Source organism: Danio rerio, chromosome 13 (genome assembly GCF_049306965.1).
Source record: "Danio rerio strain Tuebingen ecotype United States chromosome 13, GRCz12tu, whole genome shotgun sequence".
NCBI lineage: Eukaryota > Metazoa > Chordata > Actinopteri > Cypriniformes > Danionidae > Danio > Danio rerio.
Genome location: NC_133188.1, coordinates 49,137,048 through 49,162,355, shown reverse-complemented (window position 1 = coordinate 49,162,355; position 25,308 = coordinate 49,137,048). Strand labels below are relative to the sequence as shown.

At 34.4% G+C, this 25,308-nt stretch overlaps 1 protein-coding gene and 1 long non-coding RNA gene across 6 annotated transcripts in view; one reads left to right on the top strand and one right to left on the bottom strand.

Moving 5' to 3' along the window:
* maco1b (macoilin 1b) overlaps positions 1-25,308 on the bottom strand; it is a 45,975-nt gene that overhangs the window by 10,895 nt on the left and 9,772 nt on the right. Inside the window, 5 exon segments of one of the 5 annotated variants that reach the window (NM_200463.2) lie at positions 4,056-4,662; positions 8,420-8,598; positions 11,610-11,733; positions 18,176-18,302; positions 24,016-24,157. In NM_200463.2, coding sequence (NP_956757.2) covers positions 4,056-4,662; positions 8,420-8,598; positions 11,610-11,733; positions 18,176-18,302; positions 24,016-24,157 — 1,179 coding nt within the window. 5 annotated transcript variants of the gene reach the window in all.
* LOC141377068 (uncharacterized) lies at positions 2,947-25,023 on the top strand. The gene is made up of 3 exons (XR_012388928.1): positions 2,947-5,012; positions 20,089-20,464; positions 23,265-25,023. It is a non-coding gene; the product is annotated as an uncharacterized lncRNA (long non-coding RNA).

Below are 25,308 nucleotides of genomic sequence, written 5' to 3'. Positions count from 1 at the left end.
TCTCCAATTTCTCTTTAACAGAAATAATATTTATTTAACATTTCTAAACATAATAGTTTCAATAACTTATTTCTAATGACCGATTTCGTTTATAATTGCCATGATGACAGTTAAGGTATGGTGATGTCGACCAATTTGGCATCGTATGATGTCTAATGTGAAACATTGCAATGGACAATGGCATCGCTGTCGTGGGCGGCGGTGAATTAATTATTTATGAATAATGGATTAATTCATAACAAATTAATTATTTGAGGTCTACCATTTCCTGACCCACATGGTCTTTGTTTTACCCATACCTAAATCATCAATAAATAAAGATAAATTACACAGATTACCACCTGTCAATCACTTTTTCCGCGAGACTTTGGCATGAATAAGCAGAGTGATCTGTGTCATTATAATGGCATAAACAAACTTTTGACACCCGTAAAAGTGAAAGAAGGTGAAAGTGAAAGATTGAAGCAGTGTACTGACGCTGTGACATGTTACCTGATAGATTCAAAAGACCGAAGAGTCGTTAGATAGAGACAAGATTAATTAATTATCACATTTAACAACTATAATGAGACGTGATCCAGCGGTACATCCTTGATAAACTGTCCAAAGTGCACTGCTCTCCTGGGTGACTGCTGGAGCTCAGAGTCAGTCGTGTGCAAGGCCTACACTGCAGCGCATGTAGTCAAGTTAGGGTTATTGGGCAAGTCATTGTGTAATGATGGTTTGTTCTGTAGACAATCGAAAACAAAATATTGCTGATGGGGGCTAATAATATTGACTTTAAATTGTTCTTAAAAAAATAAAACGGCTTTGATTCTAGCCTTAATAAAACAAAAAGACTTTCTCTAGAAAAAATATTATAGGAAATACTGTGAACAATTCCTTGCTCTTTTAAGCATTCATTTATTTTCCTTCCACTTAGTGCCCTTATTTATCAGGGGTCGCTACAGTAGAATGAACCGCCAACTATTCCGCACCAACCCAACCCAGTACTGAGAAACACTCATACACTTTCGCATGCTCACACAGACACAGACACACACAGACACACAGAGACACACACAGACACACACAGAGACACACACACACACTATGAGTCATACACACTTTTGCAAAATTAAATTTTGTTAATTCAATTCCTGTCTTTGGACTGTGGGGAAAATCCGAGCACCCGGAGGAAACCCACGCCAACACGGGGAGAACATGCAAACTCCACATAGAAATGCCAACTGACACAGCCGAGACTCGAACCAGACACATACTTGCTGTGAGGCAACAGTGCTATCCACTGAGCCACCCTTCACAGGAAGAATAATTTTGACTTCAACTGTAGTTTTTGGTAATACCTATTAGCCAGACACAGATATTGAGTAATCAAATAAAAAAACCCACGAAAATCGGCAGGTCTTTCTCTGTGCTGACATAAGAGGGATCCGCTGATAAATCGACTGATCTTCAAGGCTTTAAAACACTCCAGTGTCCCTCTATGTGTGTGTACACTAGGTAAACAGCAGCCAATCACTGTCATTAAATCACAGTTTGGCACTTTCACTTTCATTCAGGAACATTTCATGCATTCCCCCGTGACAAGTGAGATATTGGATGTGCCAAACTGCTGGAAGAGTGTAGTTTTAAATGGAATGTTTGATACCGCACAGCGAATAGAGAAAAAAAAAATCCTCAGCATTTCTCTGTAACTTTGTTTGATTAAGGTGTTTACATTTTGACATTTGGAGAGCAGCATTTACAGCAGATCTTTCAGTCCATAATATTGTAGTGATATTAACATACTGTGAACTTAATAACCTATTCATTTTGAATAAGCTACGTCTTTAAAAACTGAGTACTGTTGAAGAAAACAAACTAACCTTGCCTTTGAAAAACAAAAATAAAGAACATTCATCACACAAAATCTGAAGATACAGGACAATCAACACGAAGATCAACAAGAGAAGACGAGCGGCAAATCCAGATTTTACCATGTTCAGATGCGAAAAGCTCTTGGGTAAAAATGTTCCTTACAAACGTATTTCTGTCGCGTGTACTGTAGTCCACATGTGAGTCCAGCTGCGCTCTCAGATCGGTGAACTGAAAGCAAAACCTTTATTGCGGCACATTTATAAACGCAACACTGACGACCCGTGTTTCCAAACAATTCTTCTTCAACTTCTTTTAACCCTTAAAGACCGAAATGAAATAAAAATAAAAAATTTCATTAAATAAAAATAAGTATTGTTCTTAAATGTTTAATAACTTTTAATCCGCTGATTCGATCCGTACAATTCAAAGATTAACATAAAGAAGAGAATCTCAGCTTTCCATCACAGTGCATTCACGGAACTTCTGAGGCTCCGGAATTAGTGTGGTTGCTTCATCACATTTTGACAACGCTGATTTGACTAAGGAACGCTCGTGGCTTGGACGAACCAGACATGATGCATTGATGCACTGTCCCTCCTCCATGCCCAGATTGGTTCAAAATCGCTCTCTCTCAACTAATAAGCATAGGTTTTGCTTTGTGGGTCACCAATCAGCTATTTGAACAACCCGGAATGAGAAATAGGCTGTACATTAACGCGCGGCTAAATAAAAGCAAAATAAAAAAAAGTTTTGCATGAAATAATTTTCATAGTAAGTACTTTTGCATGCAAAACAGCACAGAAACATGGCAAAACAGTGACAGCAAGGACGAAGTGCTGGTCTTGCTGTTTTCAAATTGAGCAAACGGTGGTGCGGCTGTTTGTCTGCAACGCTAAAGTTGAGAAGAAGCAGGGTCAACACCATATCCATGCTGGCACATAAAACCTAAGGATGGTCCATATTGAATCTAGTTTAGTTATGTAACTATTTATAGTATAGTAAATATTTATATTTTCAACTTTTTACTGAGGATTTGCACCCTGTTTATTTGGACTTTAACGCATTATTTCTTATTTTTTATTTGTTCATTGTAAGTGGTGTTGTTTATGGTAACTGAAAATATAATATTTGGAAAAAGTCAAACTTGCTTCCATGTTCTGTTATTTTGTAACAATTTTTCTGTTTAGTTCATTTCCAGAACTTGTGGGCAAACACATTGTCAGTAAATAAATGCACAAGTTTTTCCCACTGAAAAACACCTTAGAATAACATTGAAATAAATTGCTAAAACTTTCTCAGGGAATGGTGGATGTAGACAAAATTTATTTGGGAAGAATAAAACATCATAGCATGTATTTCTAAAGAAAAAAAAAACTTAATGGGGTTTTGTTTGTAATAACTAAAAAATGCCACTTTTTTAAAAAACCGTTTTCTTAAAATTCTGGAATATTTTCTTTATGTTCATATGTTTTTGGACCAAAAAATATTTTAGACTGGACCTTTAAATGATACAGATTGAAGCTTCAGGTTCTCCTGTTTAAAATAATATATGACACTTGAGGCTGACTGCTAAAATGAAAATAAAACTGCTTAAAAAAATAATAATAATAGAGGCCCATTAGGTGCCCACAAAATACCTCTAGGTCTTTAAGGGTTAATTACAGTTGGCAACACAACGTGGCTTCTTCTCTGCCATCTGAACACCGCAACAGGTAAAAACAGTCTTCGAAGCTACATCACGCATGTTAATGAAGTTGCATCTCATACACAATAGAGCGCGCTGATTGACGGTCTGGAAAGACTTGGAAATCTTTCCCTTGAATTAATGCTGAAAGTTCAAAGACGTCACGGTATACTTGCCGGTACAGACATCCAGTCTACATGCTGCAATTTAACCAAGGATTTAATCGTGATATACGAAGTGTGTTTTGGCGTTTCGTGACCCTTTAAGAACGTGTTCAACATCGCTCAAATGTTAGCGGGATATGGATGTTTTAACTATTTCAGCACCAACCCCTGTATAAATCTTGGTGCACTTGCAATCAAATCTTGATGCACTTGCAATCATATCAGTGAAATGCATCTTGTAGTGTGAACCGGTCCCCATCATTTACCTTTTTTTCAACACTCTTGAACATTATTTTAATATGAATCCCCATTTTTGAGACAGAGATGATGTGTGATGCGAGTCTAACCTGACGAGCGCCTCGGGTTTGCTCAGCTGATTGTTGGGAATGCAGTTTTCCACAGGGTCTCTGTGCGACGCGGAGTTCTTCCCTCCTCCGTACTTCTGTTTCCTGTCCCCTTTACTGGACGAAGAGGCAGACGATGAGGGCCCGGAGGAAGACGGGACGCTGCCATTGGCTGTTCCATGCCCCCGAGGTGAGGAGCTCCCGCCGCCTCCACCTCCTCCGCTGGCATTTTTGTAATTTTTGTTGGAGTTGGAGGAGGTGGAGGATGAGGAGGATGAAGAGTGTTCATCTTTCAGCAGGTTCTCAGTGCTGCCCAGCAGATCTGAGCTACTCAGTCTCTTACTGTTCACATGGTTCTCCATGTACTCCATCTCCTGAGCTTTATTGTCCACTGATGGTAAGATGCTGCTGCTGGTGCTGCTGTGATGGTTCTGGTTGTGGTTGTGTTGCTTTTTGGACTCGTTCTTGCCTCGCTCTTTCTCTCTGTATTCCAGCTCTGGTAATGTGTTGGATGAGGGTTTTTTACCGCCCGCCGAGCCGTTCTGTGCCACAGCTGGAGAGTCTACATCATGAATGCTTTTGGATGCCGCTGCTGCTGCTGCTGCTGCTGGTGGTGGTAATTGGAAAAAGAAAAAACAGAGAGGTTTAAACAGAGTTCTTCATCCCAAAAGGAAATTATAGCAACATTACCTCACTGTAACAGTAAAGGATTGGGAACCTAGGGCTGCTCGATTATGGGAAAAAATCATAATCACAATTATTTTGGTCATAATTGTAATCACGATTATTCAAAACGATTATCAGTTGAAGTCAAAATTATTCGTCCTCCTGTGAATTTATTTTTATATTTAAATATTACTCAAATGATGTTTAACAGAGGGTTTTTTACAGTATTTCCTATAATATTTTTTTCTTCTGGAGAAAGGCTTATTTGTTTTGCTTCAGCTATAATAAAAGCAGGTTTGAATATTTCTAAATCTGTTTTAATAGCTCAATATTATTAGACCCTTTAAGCAATATACATGTTTGATTGTCTGCAGAAGAAACTACTGTTATACAATGTCTTACCTATTTACCCTAATTAAGCCTTTGAATGTCATTTAAAGCTGAATACTAGTATGTTGAAGAATATCTAGTAAAATATAATGTAGTCATCATAGCAGAGATAAAAGAAATCCGTTATTAGAAATGAGTTATTAAATCTGTTATGTTTAAACTGTGCTTTAAGCATCTTCACTGTATTTTTGATTTTATTATTGATCAATAATAAAAACAGTCGACAGCAGCAGGAATATCGCATGCTGTCACTTTAAGAATAGTGCGGCTCTGATATGGTTTCTCTTTCTCGTGTCTTTTGATTCTCAACTTGTTTGTTTATTAAACAAATGAGGGTTAATATGAATAATCACTAAACACCGCGCTCTGACACAAGTGTGTGCATGTATTTCACCATTAAAGCGCTCACATTAAGATTGCGTTAAATGTGTGTGTGCTCTGCTGTCCGAGGCTAAGTGCGGCGCACGCACAAACACACACACACGCTACCTGTCCGAGGCCAGACACGGCACGCACACACACAACATGCTCTTTCGCGCTTTTAAAAATATGAAAGATGAGCATCCCGTGCTGCAAAACTTACATTACAGCACATGCTTTTAGTCATTTTCACGTGAAACTGAGCTTTGCAGAGGCAAAGAGTTTTCACACGTGTACAACTGGAAAGGGGGCGGTACGTGATGGAATAATCATAAATCTCGATTAATTGTTTATCATAATCGTTAAAAGACAAAATCGAAATCGGATTTTCGATTAATCGCACAGCCCTAAGTAGCAACAATTTTTGCATTTCCTTTAGTTTCTCGGAAACCCACATTTTTTAAATATATTAAACCCACATTAATCAGAAACCCATCTACATTACTTTAACATGCATACATGTAATAATACATGTAGAATTAAAACTTGAACAAAGGCAGTGTTTCCCCTAGGAATTTTTCTCCAGCTGTGGCGGCAGGCCTTTTTTTACACAGATCTACCATCTACCTGTGTCGTTATTTCAATGACAAATGTCGTGAGCGCAGTATTACAAGTCGAGATCACATTTATGTATTAGCCTACAGCATGCGGATAGTGAGCTGATTTCCTTTACTCGTGCACAAAACTTCTTGCACGCCCCCTCAAATCAGATCTTCTTGTGCGCTCTCAAATAAACGCTGCTGAAGTGCGATTTAGTGCGTTTATGTCTCCAGCATTTATTAGATTTGCTAGGAATATTTATGAATGTCTCTAATAGACCTACAGAGCGATATTATTGTGTCCTGAAGTCAAGTAAAACAGCTATACGTCGTGTTTGCTGGCCTGACGCATCATGCACCTGTCAGTCAGTCAGTCAGTCAGTCACTACGTAACCTAAAAGGGTTAAACAAATGACGCACAACACTACTAAGGTTACAGAAAAGTTTGCGCTGTTATAATTCACTTACTTTTTAATATGATTTGGTGCAATTATTATCGCTATTAAAAAAATAAATTGGTTTGAATGACAAGCTGTAATGTAGCCGTGGCGGGATCAATTTTGGCATGGCGCCCCACCATGGAAGAATAAATATAGCGGAAACCATGTAAAGGTCGACTAGTAAAAGAACAAGTAACAACCATTTTGGTCAAAGATAAGGCTTACAAAAAAGACTGAACAATTTTATTTTTTATTTTTTTTACTTCTAAACCAGAGATTCCTAAACTAGAGCCCGCAGCCTAAAGTTGGCCTATTGTAACCTTTGATTTATCCCCCTCTCCCATGTGAGAAAAAGAGTAAGAATAATGGAGAGGGTTGGGGAGTATAATTGCTGAGCTACAAAAATAGCACATTAAATGTTTCAATAATATGTTGTAAATGACTCATTGTGCAATTCAATGCAAATCAAGCCATAAACTAGTGTAACTTCATTCCGTTTTATACGAGATTGTTTTACTGTATTTCCCAAATGATGTTTAAAAGAGCAAGGAAATTTTCACAGTATGTCTGATTAAATTTTTTTCTTCTGGAAAAAGTCTTATTTGTTTTATTTGTTCTATTGATTTATTATTTAAATGTCACTTTAAGCTGTATAGAAGTGTGCTGAAAAGTATCTAGTAAAATATTATTTACTGTCATCATGAAAAAGATAAAATAAATTAGTTATTAGAAATGAATTATTGAAACTATCATGTTTAGAAATGTGTTTAAAAAAATCTGCTCTCCGTTAAACAGAAATTTGGGAAAAAAATAAACAGGTGCACTAATAATTCAGGTGGGCTAACAATTCTGACTACAACTGTATATATACACATACACAGTGTTTCCTCTAGGATTTTTTCCAGCTGTGGCGGCAGGCCTAAAACTTAGATCTACCAACTACCTGTGGCGTTATTTCAATGACAAATGTTGTGAGCGCAGTATTAAAAGTCGAGATCGCATTTATGTAATAGCCTACAAGCATGCGAATCTCTGTGCTTGCATATATATATATATATGCATACGTTTAATTTTTGGTCCTTCATAAAAAAAGTTTGGACACCCCTTATCTAAACTGAACCTTTACTAAAATACTTATTTGAACTTTTGAATGAATTAGTTAATTAAATAATTTATGACATTCATTAACCCTGCCTGTGCAAAAAAAGTTTTTTGACTATTATGTGTGCATGCATAAATACATTTACTATGTTTACTGTGTTCTGAAAGCTAAGGTGCTTACTTTTATTTTCTCATATAAAAGGTAAGTATGCAAAAGTCTCTCTTACACTCACATACACACACACACACACACACACACAAACACACACACACACACACACACTGTACTCCATATAAAAGACAGAAACTCAGCCTTTTTGCACTGCAACTATTGTTCAATTAATTTGACAAGTCAAAGCCAACAGCATAAAGAAAAGGTACTAAACTTGCCAGAAGTGTATTGTTGAGTTTTTTTAAAAAACTTTCAAAGCATTTTCCCAAAATATGTGTCAAAATAAGATTTATACCCAAAAATCAGTCGATTTGCTGAAACAGAGAAAGTTGTGGCCAAATTAAGACTCAGAAATCACCCCAGAGTGGATGTAAACATCCCTAACAGCACACGGGGGTTAACATTAATGTTGGAATAACTCTGTGATTCTACTTGATATGCTAGCTAGATACAACAGCTTTAAAGTGTCATGAAACCCTATGTTGACACGTGTGGCGTGTTGCCAAAAACATTATCAGGACACATTTATTTTACAATCAAGCGAAACATGGATATTTTTGCATTATTTAAAAAAAAAAAAGAAATAATTCAAAGCAACCTCATTGCCCTGAGGTAAATGAACAAATTCTCCATCCTTACCCTCTTCTGCTTCTCTCTCTTGTCTCTGTATGAGCTGTTGTTCTGGAGGTAAGGCCTGCTGAAGCAGCTGCATGTAAAATTCGTTCTCTTTCTGCACTTCTTTCTGTTTTCGAAGACGCATCTTATAACTTACATAACTCTTAAAACCAAAGCCCAGCGTCACCACCGGGTACCCAATACTGCGAACAGAAGAACAAACAGAATGTCTTTTGATTAGCTTTGTTGAAGAAAAAAAGCTATGGTAAAACTTGTGTATTTTTATAGAATTAAAAAGCATTTTTATGTTCATTTTGTGAACACTGACTGTACCGAAAATTACCTATTTAACAGTAAACATAAGAGGGTTTAATTGGATTGAAATAATTTCAGTAGTTCTGCAACACAATCAATATTTGAAGTTTTGTAATATTGTTGTATTTTTTCTGTACATTAGGTTAGTTTAAAGTTTAAATTAAGGCTACACAATATAGTCTTTCAGCATCTATATCACAATCTGAGCATCCGCAATGTCCCATCGCAAACATCTGCAATGTTGAGTTGACTTGTAATTTTTGCACATTTACATATAAAAAAACAACAAAGCATGCACTGTTTATTTCACTTTTATATTTGCTTACTTGCATTCATCTATGCTTGTAGTTTGTTTGCTTTACTACATTTTATGCATGATTCAATTTATTCAAATGATTACTTTTGGTAATATTTATTCATTCATTCATTCATTTTCTTGTCGGCATAGTCCCTTTATTAATCCGAGGTCGCCACAGCGGAATGAACCACCGACTTATCCAGCAAGTTTTTACACAGCGGATGCCCTTCCAGCCGCAACCCATCTCTGGGAAACATTCACACACACACACACACTCATACACTACGGACAATTTAGCCTACCCAATTCACCTGTACCGCATGTCTTCGGACTGTGGGGAAAACCGGAGCACTCGGAGGAAATCTACGTGAACGCAGGGAGAACATGCAAACTCCACACAGAAACGCCAACTGAGCAGAGGCTCGAACCAGCGACCTTTTTTTGGTAACACTTCGGATCAATTATCACTATTAATTAGTTGCTCACATGCATGTTTTTGAGAAATGCCAATTAGTACTTTTAAACTACATATTTTGTATGGTCTTATTCTACATCCCTAATCCCACACAACACCAAAACTACTTTAAAAACTATTAATAAGGAGCAAATTGGGAGTTTATTGAAGCAAGTCATAATGGTTTGCGAAAAGCAAAAATTGAATCTTAAAATATAGTGTAAACAAAATTCTTTCCATATAGTCCTATTCAATCATTTGCTGGAATTGTATATAGATACAGTGTATCACAATATATATTGCAGAAAAACATAACATTGCAATGTCAGATGTTTCTAATATGCAGTCCTAATTTAAAAACAAAAAAAACTTATTTCAATACTTTTCACTACTGTCCTTCAAAATAACACTGGGTTTTACCCATTTTACATCAATTATGTTTTAATCATTTCATATGAAATAAAATAGTATCACTATTAAATGTTTTATTAATTATATTGTTTGACAATGAACCTTAAAACCACCCATTTTTGGCCTTTTCCTTCAACAGGTTTTCTGCAGGTTTCATCAAGTAAAATTTAAGACTTTTAAAGACCCCAGAACTAAACACTGGTGATTATTTCTAATGGCCACAAAAAAAAAAAAAAAAAAAAACGAATTTAATCATTTCTTAGTGACATACTTCAATGTGTCAAAACAAGAAAGCTGCAGTTGTAAACATTTTTTTTCAACAGTTTTTCTTTCTCTTTTTTTTAAATGACAAGTTTATAATCTTTAAAAGTATATTTATTGTAAAAAAATTTTACATAAATAATCTAAAATATAAGTTTGTTGGCTTCTGGTCCAAATTTATTGAGTATAACTTCTATTCCTTCTATAACTCTTAGCAACTCTCACATGGGCACCCACTGAAGAAAAGCAGGGCCTGGATGGGAGAAATGGTGTTGAAGAGGCCAGCAGGGGGCGCTCAACCTGCGGTCTGTGTGGGTCCCAATGCCCCAGTAGATTGGGACTCTATATTGCTCAGTGAGCTGTCTTTCAAATGAGATGTTAAACCGAGGTCCTGACTCTCTGTTGTCATCAAAAATCTCAAGATGTCCTTCAAAACAAAAAGGTAGGGGTTTAACCCTGGCATCCTGGCCTCTGTCCATTATGGCCTCCTAACCACTCGCCAATCAAAATTGTCTTCATAACTCTGTCTCATTTCCACCAATCAGCTGGTGTGGAGTGCAGTCTAGTGCAATATGGCTGTAATCACTTTATCCATGTGGATGCTGCACACTGGAGGTGGATGAGGAGATTTCCCCCCAAAAATGTGTAAAGTGCTTTGATTTTATTAAGATGATTGTTGGTGATTGGATTGAACTCATCCCATTTGAGTAGCTTTACTTGGACAGAGTAAAATTAAGACCCGTTTAAGATTATTTAAGACACTTAACACAATCTTTAAGTGATTTTAAGACTTTAAGGTCTAAAATTTTGTTTTTGAAATTTAAGACATTTTAAGACCCCGTGGCCACCCTGATTAACAAAGTATATCTGAAACATTGAAGGAGACTTGAAGGTTTACTTGAATTGCATATATTTTCTATTTATATTAAACAATCTAAACTTATTATTATTACACTGCAATTAAAACTGATATAAAAACCAAAATATGACATCATCTCACCTTTGAACCTTTAACAATTCCAAAATTATACTTTTAATTCATCCAAAAAAGTGCTACAAATTGTTTTGTTATTACACTTGGTTAAGAAAAACTGCTTAGGGTTTCCCATTCAAAGGTCATAAACCATTTTTAAAAAGCAAATTATAACACAATCATTTGCCATCTCTTGGTAATTTAATTACTGTTAAACATTGCTATTCTAACATGATTTTTGGTCACGGATAAATGCTAACACACTACATGAAATATATGCTTGAAAGTAAAAACATGCCATGACAAAGCATTAACATTTGATTTTTGATTAATAACTTGTTCTGTTGCTGACAAACTCTGCTTTTACAGTACCAGTGAAGCAGGTCATATACGATCCCTTACTGTAATAAAAGCATGAGTAGCGGCCACCCAGCAGAGACTAGCTCAAAATAACAGCATTTGGTATGTCAATGTAGATGATTCGATGTTGAAAAAGACGTACCAGTGTGCTGCAAAAGGACGACACAAGTCCACGTGGAAGTGTTTCAAATCTTTAAATCTGATAGCTGCCTCGATATAAACAAAAAGTATCCATAGCGACACAGTGGGGAGGCAGACCCCTCGTTCTGTAGAGAGAAGAGAACAATCCATTCAACACACGCTTAAAATACTTAAAGCAACAATGAAGAGTGACTGTGATAATTACACCAATTACTTTATGGGTGAATCTTCAGTTCTAAGCACAATGGGCTTCATTCATGAAACTCGAGCAGAATTTAAATTTTAATCATTTAAATTTTAATAAATCGATCATGAAGTTGTACTGAAGCAAGTTTTCAGATTTGTAAAAGTGTTCTTATTTTCGAAATATAATAGTTGCCACAAGAAGAAATTTACAACTGCTCTCTATCACATGTAAATGCTCTATACAGTTGAAGTCAGAATTATTCACTCCTGTTTATTTTTTTCCCCAATTTCTGTTTAACAGAGAGACTTTAACACATTTCTAAACATGATAGTTTTAATAACTAACTTCTAATAACCGACTGATTTTATCTTTGCCATTACAACAGTAAATAATATTTTACCAGATTTTTTTCAAGACACTTCTATAAAGCTTAAAGTGACATTTAAAGGCTTAACTAGGTTAATTAGGTTAACTAGGCAGGTTAGGGTAATTAGGCAAGTCATTGTATAACAATGGTTTGTTCTGTAGACTATCGGGAAAAAAATAGCTTAAAGGGGCTAATAATATTGACCTTAAAATGGCTTTTAAAAAAATTAAAACTCCTTTTATTCTAGCTGAAATAAAACAAACAAGTCTTTCTCCAGAACAAAAAAAAACATTATCAGAAATACTGAAAAAATGTCCTTGCTCTGTTTAATATTACTCGGGAAATATATATATATAAAAAAAAAAAAAAATCAAAGGGGAGCTAATAATTCTGACTTCAACTAGATATATATTTTGTATGATTTTAGTTGAACCACTAAAATAACACAGAATGTTTTGACTATGTCTTTGGTTCCTCTATGGTCATGGTTGCTGTCTATAGAGGATAAGGGTCTCAGACTTTATCTAAAATATCTTTATTTGTCGTCAGAAGATGAACAAAGGCCTGGCGGGGTTGGAATGACATGAGTAATAAATCACAAAATTAAAATTTTGGGTGAATGTCCCATTTTGATCATATAATAAAATAGAATTGATAACTAAACCATGGTGCTCATCACTGTCACATTTTACCCTGCCATCCAATCCTGCACTATCAGTACAATGACAACAAAGGAAAAGTCATCATTACTATGTTTTTAAGTGAGATGCTAGTAATGCATTACTGCTGTGTAGTGGTGTGCTGGATCACAAATCTCATGGTTTGGATTATATTATGTTTTTTTTTTAGTAATGGATCAGGCCATTTTTCGGATCAGAGGGGAGGAGACAAATGTCATTTGCTTTCCATTTATTACATAAATAGCACTGCAAGACACTTTTGGTTTTAACGAACAGAACTTAGAACCTGTAATATTATTACAAATAAATTATAAAAATATTCAGCTGAATAAAAATAAATACTGAAATATTCAATACTGTGAAAAATTCACGCTTATTACTACTGTTTCTGGTAATGCTAAATGTAGAAATCTAACATTATAATTTGTACAACACAGAATTTTTTTTGTTTAATTTTCAATAAATGATTCAGTTATTCACTCATTAAACTTTGTGTTTCCTTGCTAAATGTTTATTTTTAAAGGATTATTCAATGACATATTTTTGATGGCTGGTTGTCGCCACCTATTGGTAAAAAAAATGTAATTCCTGTCAACAACATTCATTTTTTTACTGTCAAGTTAATGTATATGATGGTGACTTTATTCTTTACCATAAACATCAGTGATTATCTAAACTATAGACTGTTATCGCCATACTTGTGTTATTTGACTGTTTTTAACTTCATTACTAACTCAAAAGACTAAAGACTCAATCTCTTCCTTCATTTTTGCATTTTTCAAACACAGGTTTCAATGTAGTTATTCGAAGAATTAATAAACGTTTGCAAATCAAAATCATTTATAATTTATGTTGCGTGGGTGTTGAGATCCCAATCTTTTAATGATTAATTGTGCAGCTTACACTGAATGCATTAATGCAAGCTAAACAAGCAGTGACAGAAAACACCTTTAAAAAGCCACCGCATCCTGAATAACCTACCACAACTTCTTTAATCATCAGAATATTTTACAGGAAAGCCTAAATACATGTGATTTGAAGCACACGAGAATCTTTCTGCGATTAATAAAATTTTTGGGATTAATCCAAGTAAAAAAAAAAAAAGATTAGCCTAATCTGCGGGTCACTTGTGTTCCAAACTGTGGGTTGTAATCGAATCACGGATCACACGGGATCCATTACACCTCTACTACAGAGCATTCCAAATCATTGTAATCACAGCGTTTCAACTGGAAAAACACGCAAAGCTTTCAAGCACCACCAGCTGAATGTTTTTAGAAACGGGCATGGTAAAATTATAACAAAGTAGAAGTTAACACTACGACTTACTGGAGTTTTATATTCAATAGCATTTTTAAAATGAAATGCTAATAATGCATTACTGCCATGAATTCCAAATCATAGTCGCCAAAGCATTTCAGCTGGAAATACACAAAGCTTTCAAGCACCACCAGCTGGACATTTTAAAAGCGCAAGGCATTTTGATGTCACATGGCTAAAAACGCTTTAGTAGACTAACGCTCATTGAATATTTATCGTTAAACATATGGTATATTAGTCTTTTTTGCATTCATGAAATATACTGAAGCCAAATCATCAACATGACCCCAGAAGACAAGCAATTTACATAGTTTAGTTTTAGGCGGAGATTCTGCTAATTATGAAAGAGCGTGCTCTTACGCCCCATTTATGAATGTAATTAACATACACGTTTAACTATCATGGCTGAACTTCATGAAATGCTTTGTTAACCTGTAGGAGAGGTTTCGGGTAGGTCTGTATTGCATGTAAGTTAGGGCTGAGCTGTATGATAGCATATTATTACACTGAAATAAATTGTCAACAGTAATAGTTTTTTTTGCTTTTTGTGTATACTGTGATATGTAAATAAGTGGGTGTTGCTAACTCACATGTAGTATGTGTGAGTGAGCAAGACAGTTCTCTCATGAGTGCTAAATGGAAAATTCATAGCAAAATCAGGTCAGCAATTTGAGGTGAACTTTCACTAATTTTATTTCCCCACTATATTTTACAAAGTTTGAAGAAGAAAAAAAAAGGTGAAGTCCTTTTTATTTTTGAAGTGTTTAAAGGGATAGTTCAACCAAAAATTACAATTCTGTCATTGTTTACTCCTCCTTAACTTTCCAAAATGGTTTTACTTTCTTTAAATCAACAAAAAAAATTTTAAAACATTTAAACTTAAAGGTACTGTTCACCCAAAAGTGAAAATTTACTCAGTTTACACACCCTCAAATGGTTCCAAACCTTAATAAGTTTAGGGCTATTTGTGTGTGCTGGGAAAAAAAAAACTGTTTGAATTTCTTCTGATGAACACAAGAGAAGATATTACGAAAAAAGCTGGAGATCTGTAAACATTGACATAGCATTTGTTTTTCCTACTATGGAAGTCAATGGTTACAAGTTTTCAGCTTCTTCAAAATATATTCTTTTGTCAACAGAAGGCAAACAGTTTATGAATCTTCTGTCCATATAACTTGTCTCACCTGCTAATAATATAGTATTGTGTTGATACCTTTATATTGTATGTACATGCATTTATTTATTGATTTAAATAATTGTAATTTATTTATAAATAAAAAAATAAAAAAATATGTATGTTTTGTTCTCTTCAGTTCCTAAAAGTTCCAAAAGTCTTGTCGCCTATTAAGTTTTAGGAACACCAAATAATAACTTGACTTCTAGTTGATCATTTGGTATCAAAAGTGGCATATATGAAAGGCAAAGGCCTCTAGATTATGCTTGTTTTACCAAAATAAAATATGATCATGCCTTGATTTTTCAATATTTAATTAAGACAGAAAGGTATGCCTTTGTTTAGAAAAATGTATCATCATTTAACAGAAATAATGTACATTATAGAATATAAAGTCATGCTGCAGTGGAAAAAGAATGAATATTGTGTCTGACTCCCATGAGCTTGAAATATAAATTGAGCTATAAATGATTTAAAGCAAATGAGTCAATTGAAGCAAATGATTTTGACATTAAAATAACGATCTGCTGGGTCACACCGTCAGAAATAACCAAGCTCACAGCTGCAAGGTCACAGGGTGTGTTATAAAGTGAGAATGCACCATGCTATGACAACAAACGCAATGGAAAGGATCTTCATGAGTTTTTATAATTGATGTGTGACTGAGTCCAAATTGAGAACGCAGCTTGTGAAATTGTTTTAAAAAGATTAAAGAGACTAGAGAAGAAGTCAAGTGTGTTCACACCAAACCAGACCAACACTGTGAACAAGTCTACAGCGGAAGTGTCATAAATGCTGACTAACCACAGACCAATCAGCTGTAAGCTTGAGGTTAGGCATCACTAACAGCAAAATTAAACATTTCAGGACACTAATAACTAAGGCTGCACAATATATTGTTTCAGAATCAACATCGCAACATGCGCATCCGCAGCAGAAACTTCAATGTTATATATATATATATATATATATATATATATATATATATATATATATATATATATATATATATATATATATATATATATATATATATATATATATATATATTTTTTTTTTCCCTTTCTCCCAAAAATTTTTTTTGTGAATATTTTTAATGAAAACACGTCAGAAATTGACAGTGAGTCAGATAATATCTATCATTCATACGATTTGAATTCTAGACCCTACTTGAAAAATTATAATAAAAATAAAAATAATAAAATTTTATTGTAATTAAATACAGAAACAAAAAAGCTAAATAATAATAATAAAATTAAAATAAAGGACATATAATACAAAATTATTTTACAAAAAGGCAGATTACGAGTCTAAATCATAGTTGACCTCACTGCTAAGTTTAAAAGTGCAGTGTGTAAGTTGGAAACGCTGTGGTTGAACTAGGTATTGCATTCCTGGATTAAAATGCATGCAATGCAGGTTGCCAGATTGAGGACCAACAGAAGTGTGCCAAACTATCGAGCCTAAAGGCTGATTTAAAGCTGATTTAAATTGTGTTCTAAATAAAGGCATCGGCACACAACAGAAGGAATATTTTCCATATTAAATTAGTTTTTGTTCTAACCAACACCAGGAATTTATATTTTGGAAACTTCTAGAAGCTTCTAGAACAACAAAACTTTGACAATGATCACCTCAGGTAAACCTCATGTGCTTTATTTAGTGTTAAATGTTAATAATGCGAGTTTTAGTGCCATTTTACATGACATTTATTGCCATACTACTGAAAGCAGCAGCAGATAGTTCTTATAGATCTTGAAAATTAAAAAAAACGTTTGAAATTGAGCTTTAGAACTGAGACTCTACATTTAATAATGTTAAAGAGGTGTAATATGTATTAATTAGATCATAAATCTTACCATTTCATGGGTGAGTGCACTATTCTGTGCTTCTAAATGGCTGTTTTTAAACTTCTGTCGTATTTCGTCTGGTGCAAACAGCCAAATTGCTTAGCATTGTGTATCTTGTCACGTAGGATGTTATTAGGACAGGGGGTTGAAATGTAACCTGCTCAACTAATGTTTACTTTCATAATATTTATATTATTTGCTAATTAATACCCTTATGTGGAACTCTGAATCTGCGTCCCATTTCAGAGTCTGCTACTGTCCGCTGGAGATCGCATTTCAGTCACAGGCCCATGCTTTGAGACTGACTTCAGCATTGTTTTTCAGATAAACAAGAATGTTCACTTGGCATGTTTCCTAAATATCTGCAAACATATTATGGTATTTTTTATGTTTTACAAGAGTCAAAAACTTATATACAGCACCTTTAACCATAATAGAGTGAAAGTTTATCATTGGATATGTTTTAAGGCCTGTGACTGTACATTTAAAGACAGCTTTTTATAATATTTAGACACAGACAAATTATGATGCTTGGAGGAGTAACAAAGGTGAGCTGTATTTAATTATGTTTACTGTTTATGCAAAAATTTTTTTTTTTACTTATAACATTTTGTCTTAATCCAAATCTACATTTCAGAGTGAAAATAATACTATTTTACTAATCCCATTGGCAAATAATTTTGCTTGTTCTAAAGAAAAACTAAAATTTCTTAATTGTGACTTATTTCTTCTGAAGGTGAAAATAAAACTACTTGATCTCAGAATTTGTAGATATTTGGACTTGAATCGAAGCAAAGTAAAAAAAATATTTTTTTTCATTGATATTTGGTTTCTGTACCCAAATACTGTTAGACTCCCCAGAAAGCTGTCAAATAAAGCTCTTCAAACTATCTTGTGAAGCTGTGTTCATATCGCGAAAAAATAAAATGTATCCAATATTCGTGCAGTCCTACTAATAACTGCTATAATGAGTTGTGTGAAACTCTTACCTGTGTGCCAGACGTACTGTACCCACACGTATGTGCTGGCTGCAAAGAACAGCCACTGTACTGGGATGAACAGCAGACATATAATATCTGATGTGAATGCCACACACACAAAAAACACTGAGAAAGCCTGAAACACACAGAGAGATGCATCCGATCATCAGATGTGCAACTAGCAAGATGTTTACAGTTAACAGTGTACATAAAAAAGCATTTGGGTGAACTAGTGTTGTCACGATACTAAAATTTACAATTCGATATCTCGAAAAAAATATCGGAATTCGATACCATTTTGAATACCGTGGGGAACAAATTACACAACATTAAAAACATGCAAATGAAGTAAAAAGAGAAATATGTAACCAAACCATATAATGCTTATTTCATGCAAGTCCAAAAGGCATTAAATTACAATAAAAACAAATGTAAATATTAGTGCAATCACATCTTATTTCCTGATTAAAACAAAAGCGTTAAAATCTTTTCAATATTATTAATAATATAATTAATATAAAAATATTATTATATAATATAATAATATTATTATTAATTATGTATCTCTCTGGTGGTGAGAGAGTCCAAGAGAGCAAAGCTAGTATTATACTAAACAAAAACAATATTGTATTTTTTTTAAACACATTTTAGTATCGATATTTTTGACAACACTAGAGTGAACAGCAATTTTAGCATTCTGCTGTAAACCAAATGATGTGTTATTTAAACAGCGCACAAATCTTTAAGCATTTGGGTGACCTACTGTTTTCCCAATGCTGGAATAAAAAAAAAATTCTAATAAAAAAGCTAATCTAACAAAATAACTTATGATAATGGTACAAAATTAGTACACCCAAATTTATATGTTAGGGAGAAATATAAAGAAAATGTAAACAGAGCAAAAATCAAGAGATACAAAAATTTATGAAATTTTTGTAGCTTGTAATTTTTTTTTCAAATATTTGGCATGAATTTAAATGCATCTTTTTTCTATTTCTAAAAATCGGTAACTAAAATATTATTTTAATAAATATATCTGTTTAATAAATCGGTTTTGTTCAAATGCACCAAAATATATTACCTACCTGAGAATATAAATTTTAAAAATCATTTTTAAAATGGGGTGTACTCTAGTGCTGCAACAACGAATCGATTAAATGGATAAAAATCTATTACTAAAAGCATTGGCAACGAATTTCATAATCGATTTGTTGTGTCGCGCGACACTGGGACGTTTGATTTTTAAAAAAAAACTTTAGTTCAGTGCGAAGTCCCTGGTGCTGATTATCCAGCTTGAAAAGCATGACACGTTTGCGTTAGCTCGTTTACCTTTAGAGCAGCAACTGAGAAAGTTTAACTGAGCTTTGGTGCTGTGTCTGGTGCTGAGCCAGATCTCTTAGTAAGGGACTGTCAGAAAAAGATTCCTTTTTTTTTTTTCCAAAACAAAACCAACTTAACTCTGCTGAGAAAGACGGGTTATATTATCACAATTATGCAGTGTGTTAACTGCTTAATACTTAATTTATGTTTTAAACATGTAAATGCAAACTAACTAGTAAAAAAATACATTTGGAGTTTGTAAAACACACAAGGAAGTCTAACAATCTATTCAAATATAACTTGCCAATGTGTTTTATTCATATGAGACACACATTACACATAGTGAAAGTAACTATAAAGTAGGGCTGTTCGATTATGGGAAAAATCATAATCACGATTTTTTTGGTCGTAATTGTAATCATGATTATTCAAAACGATTATCAGTTGAAGTCAAAATTATTTGTCCTCCTGTCAATTTATTTTTATATATAAATATTTCCCAAATTATATTTAACAGAGGGTTTTTTTTACAGTATTTCCTATAATATTTTTTTCTTCTGGAGAAAGGCATATTTGTTTTGTTTCAGCTAGAATAAAAGCAGGTTTGAATATTTTTAAATCTGTTTTAATAGCTCGATATTATTAGCCCCTTTAAGCAATATATATGTTTGATTGTCTGCAGAAGAAACTACTGTTATACAATGACTTGTCTATTTACCCTAATTAAGCCTTTGAATGTCACTTTAAGCTGAATACTATTAATCAGTTATTAGAAATGAGTTATTAAATCTGTTATGTTTAAACTGTGCTTTAAGCATCTTCACTGTATTTTTTATTTTATTATTGATTAATAATAAAAACAGTCGACACCAGTAGGAATACCGCACGCTGTCACTTTAAGAATAGTGCGGCTCTGATATGGTTTCTCTTTCTCGTGTCTTTTGATTCTCAACTTGTTAGTTTATTAAACAAATGAGGGTTAATGTGAATAATCAACAAATACCGCGCTCTGACACAAGTGTGTGCATGTATTTCACCATTAAAGCGCTTACATTAAGATCGCGTTAGATGTGTGTGTGCTCTGCTGTCTGAGGCTAAGCGCGGCGCGCGCGCAAACACACACACTACCTGTACAAGGCTAAGCACGGTGCGCACACAGCAGCAAGTGCTTTTTTTGCGCTTTTAAAAATATGAAAGATGCGCATCCCGTGCTGCAAAAGTTACATTACAGTACATGCTTTTAGTCATTTTCACGTGGAACTTTGCTTTGCAGAGGCAAAGAGTTTTCACATGTGTTCAACTGGAAAGGGTATGTGATGGAATAATCGTTTATCTCGAATAATGGTTTTTCATAATCGTTAAAAGCCGAAATCGAAATCGGATTTTCGATTAATTGCACAGCCGTACTATAAAGTTGAAGCTACTCTTCTCTAAGGTTACCAGCCACTTACTTGCATGTATTTGGGGAGTAACTGATGAATTTACATGCGAAATCCTGCGTGTTCTGCTTTTATGAATAAGGCAAACGTGCGGCCGCAAGTAAACATGGCGACAACCATCTCACGTTATAGATCACGATCACTTGCACGATTATGTAAACTGGTAAAACTTCTGTTTGAGTTTTTATCTCATTAAGATTTTTTTTTTACCCAATTCACAAATAATTTAACTTGATTTAAGCGAACAATCACAAAATTTTGAGGTGTTTTTTTTTTTTTTCCAGAAAACCAAACCTAATTTTTTTATGCTATTTCATGTGTCTTGTATGTATCTTGATTTAAAAGTATTAAAATATTTGGATTGTTTCTTTATTTTATTACTTTTATTATTATTATTTTTATTATTATTATTATTATTATTATTAATATTATTATAACCAATCAGGGATGAGCTTTTTTTAATAAACGGTTGGAAATTAATGCTTTTTTTATCTGGTTCAGATTAATCGAAAAAAATAATCGTCAGATTAATCGATTATTAAAATAATCGTTAGTTGCAGCCCTAAAATTTTGTTGTAAACGATATATGGATTTGTTAAATATAGTTGAGCAAAAATAATACCATTTCTTTATTTTATGAAGATCTGATAAATAAAAATCGTCTTTTAAAATATATTTAATTTTACTTTTTATTTTTAGATAGTCAGAATTACAAATTTTTGCATTTGTCGCAATTCATTTACTTAAATAATCTCTGGATTTATGATTTATAGTTCTGTTTTTTAAGTCCTCGATTTTATTTTCACACAGCTGTTTGTTGCAAAGCAATAAACTGAAAGAATGCTGGTGGAAAACCTTCTCTAAGCATGGAGAAATCTCTTAATCACAGATAAGTCACGGTATAAACAGCAGTTTATGTCCCTCACAGATATTAAACAAAGGATTATTGATTGAGAGCAAACCCATAGGAGATGCATCAACAGATTATATGTATTATTACAATGTACTGTACTGTTATTACTGTTAATGCTTTGCTGTTTACTGTAGCCTTTAATACCATAGTAACAGAAACAGACTAGTGTAATAAGTACTATAATCAATGCTGTTTTACTTGCCCACATGAATTATAGCTATTTTTGAAATGTGCTTTGGTCAATCGTCCAGAAGTAAACGTAATAAGAAACAAATTTCTCTGGTCTGATGAGACTGAAATTGAACTCTTTGGAGTGACGTTTGGAGTAAACTACCACCACTCATCACCAGGCTAATACCATCCCTACAGTGAAGCATGGTGGTGGCAGCATCATGCTGTGGGGATGTTTTTCAGCAGCAGGAACTGGAAGACTAGTCAGGATAGAGGGAGAGATGAATGCAGCAATGTACAGAAACATCCTGAATGAAAACCTGCTTCAGAGTGCTCTTGTCCTCAGACTGGGGCGACGGTTCATCTTCCAGCAGGACAATGACCCAAAGCACACTGCCAAAATATCAATGGAGTGGCTTCACAACAACTTGGTGAATGTCTTTGAGTGGCCCAGCCAGAGCCCAGACCTAAATCCTATGGAACATTTCTGGAGAGATCTGAAAATGGCTGTACACTGTCACTTCCTACCCAACCTGATAGAGCTTGAGAGGTACTGCAAAGAGGAATGGGCAAAAATTCCCCAAAGACAGGCGTGCCAAGCTTGTGGCATCATATTCAAAATGTCTTGAGGCTGTAATTGCTGCCAATAGGGCTGCTTGATTATGGGAAAAATCATAATCACGATTATTTTAGTCGTAATTGTAATCACGATTATCCAAAACTATTATCAGTTGAAGTCAAAATTATTCGTCCTCCTGTGAATTTATTTTTATATATAAATATTTCCCAAATGATGTTTAACAGACGGTTTTTTACAGTATTTCCTATAATAATTTTTTCTTCTGGAGAAAGGCTTATTTGTTTTGTTTCAGCTAGAATAAAAGCAGGTTTGAATATTTTGAAATCTATTTTAATAGCTCAATATTATTAGACCCTTTAAGCAATATACATGTTTGATTGTCAGCAGAAGAAACTACTGTTATACAATGACTTGTCTATTTACCCAAATTAAGCCTTTAAATGTCACTTTAAGCTGAATAATAGCATCTTAAAAAAACATCTAGTAAAATATAATGTAGTCATCATAGCAAAGATAAAAGAAATCCGTTATTAGAAATGAGTTATTAAATCTGTTATGTTTAAACTGTGCTTTAAGCATCTTCACTGTATTTTTGATTTTATTAAACCATTATGATATGGTTTCTCTTTCTTGTGTCTTTTGATTCTGAACTCGTTTGTTTATTACACAAATGAGGGTTAATATGAATAATCACTAAATACCGCGCTCTGACACAAGTGTGTGCATGTATTTCACCATTAAAGCGCTCACATTAAGATCGCATTAGATGTGTGTGTGCTCTGCTGTCCGAGGCTAAGCGCGGCGCGCGCGCGCAAACACACACACGCTACCTGTCCAAGGCCAGACACGGCGCGCACACACACAACGTGCTCTTTTGCGCTTTTAAAATTATGAAAGATGCACATCCCGTGCTGCAAAAGTTACATTACAGCACATGCTTTTAGTCATTTTCACATGGAACTGAGCTTTGCAGAGGCAAAGAGTTTTCACATGTGTTCAACTGGTAAGGGGGCGGTACGTGATGGAATAATCGTTTATCTCGATTAATGGCTTTTTATAATCGTTACAAGCTAAAATCGAAATCGGATTTTCGATTAATTGCACAGTCCTTGCTGCCAAAGGTGCATCAACAAAGTATTGAGCAAAGGCTGTAAATACTGATGTGCATGTGATTTTTCAGGTTTTTTATTTTTAAGAAATTTGCAACAATTTCAAAAAAATATTTTTTCACTTTGTCATTATGGGTTTTTGTGTGTAGAATTTTGAATGAATTTAATTCATTTTGGAATAAGGCTGTAACAGAAAAAATGTGGAAAGATTAAGCACTATAAATACTTTCCGGATGCACTGCAGTGGGGCTAATAATTCCTCAACATAAGACTTCAACTGTATATATACACATACATATCCACACACAGAGACTCACCAGGCCCTGGTATCTGAAGGAATCGTAAACACTGCGAATAAAGAGCCAGAAAGGCCAGAGGTACTCGAAGCGAAACTCCAACACAAAGTCTGCCAGCAGCACCAGCGCCCAGACCACCAGAAACTTCAGATACAGGAACGTACTGAAAGACACAGATAACAATTTATTACAACTCAACCTCAATCACACTTGTCAACATTTCAATCCAGTATCTCTCCGAATAAGACCCACATGTCCTTGAGCCACTGAACATTTAGCAGCTCCATCATGAGCTCCAGCAATAAATCCAAGCCAATGAAGCATGGGTCGGTGGGGGAGGACGTAATCACTGTTTGGCTTTCTCCAATGCAGCGTGTAGTGAACCAAGTGGATTATGTTTTATGTAGAGATGAGAGGAGGCCAAGAGCACGTTTAGTAAAAACCATCTCCAGATGTAGCAATGCAGATAAGGTGCACTACATCCAGCAGATTACGATATATATTTTTAATTATACAGTAATTATCCCTCAGCGATAGACTTAATCTTTTCTTTATATTATGTTGGTAAATTAAACGAGTGCAACATCTGGAATTTCATGACTTAATGTGTTTTTACTGTGTCATTACACTAATTTTAGAAGCATTCATTCAGCCCTTTTACTGGGACTGGGCTTATAAACAAGATCAAAATAACTGAGATTCGATATGATGTCGATATTGATGATAAGCTCTGGGCATTTTTACTCGAAATTAAGAGCCAATCACACAGCAGAAATATGCAACAACAGAAATCTATAATTGTGTTGATATTAGAGATTCACTGGATTTTTTGGTCACCGAAAATATCTCGGTCATGCTGTGTCATCCAGTATTGTTTAGCACGCTCGTTTCACCTTCCCGCCAGCAGTTCTCTTTCTTGCCAGCAGTATCGGTCTACAGTCATGGTTGGGATACTCTTCAAAAAATGGAAGCATTAACAACTTATATTGAAATATATACTGTTATCATTCGAAATAGAACATAATTATCAAGACTGCATTTTTGACATTTGCCCAACCCTTCCCTTTACACAGTCATCAATAACTGCTGTAAAAAAACAACAACTTTACAGATAATATTTTAAATTTTCAACAATTTCTTGGAAATATTACTTCTAATTCTGAAAATCTCCCAGAATGAAAAGTTGTAAAATTGCTTATTACCAGTAAATTGCTGGATTTCTGCTGATTTTTATATATAATCTTTTAAAATGGGCCTGTTCACATATGATCTCTACACAGCAATTTATCAAGTCGTGTGTTTTAGTATATGATA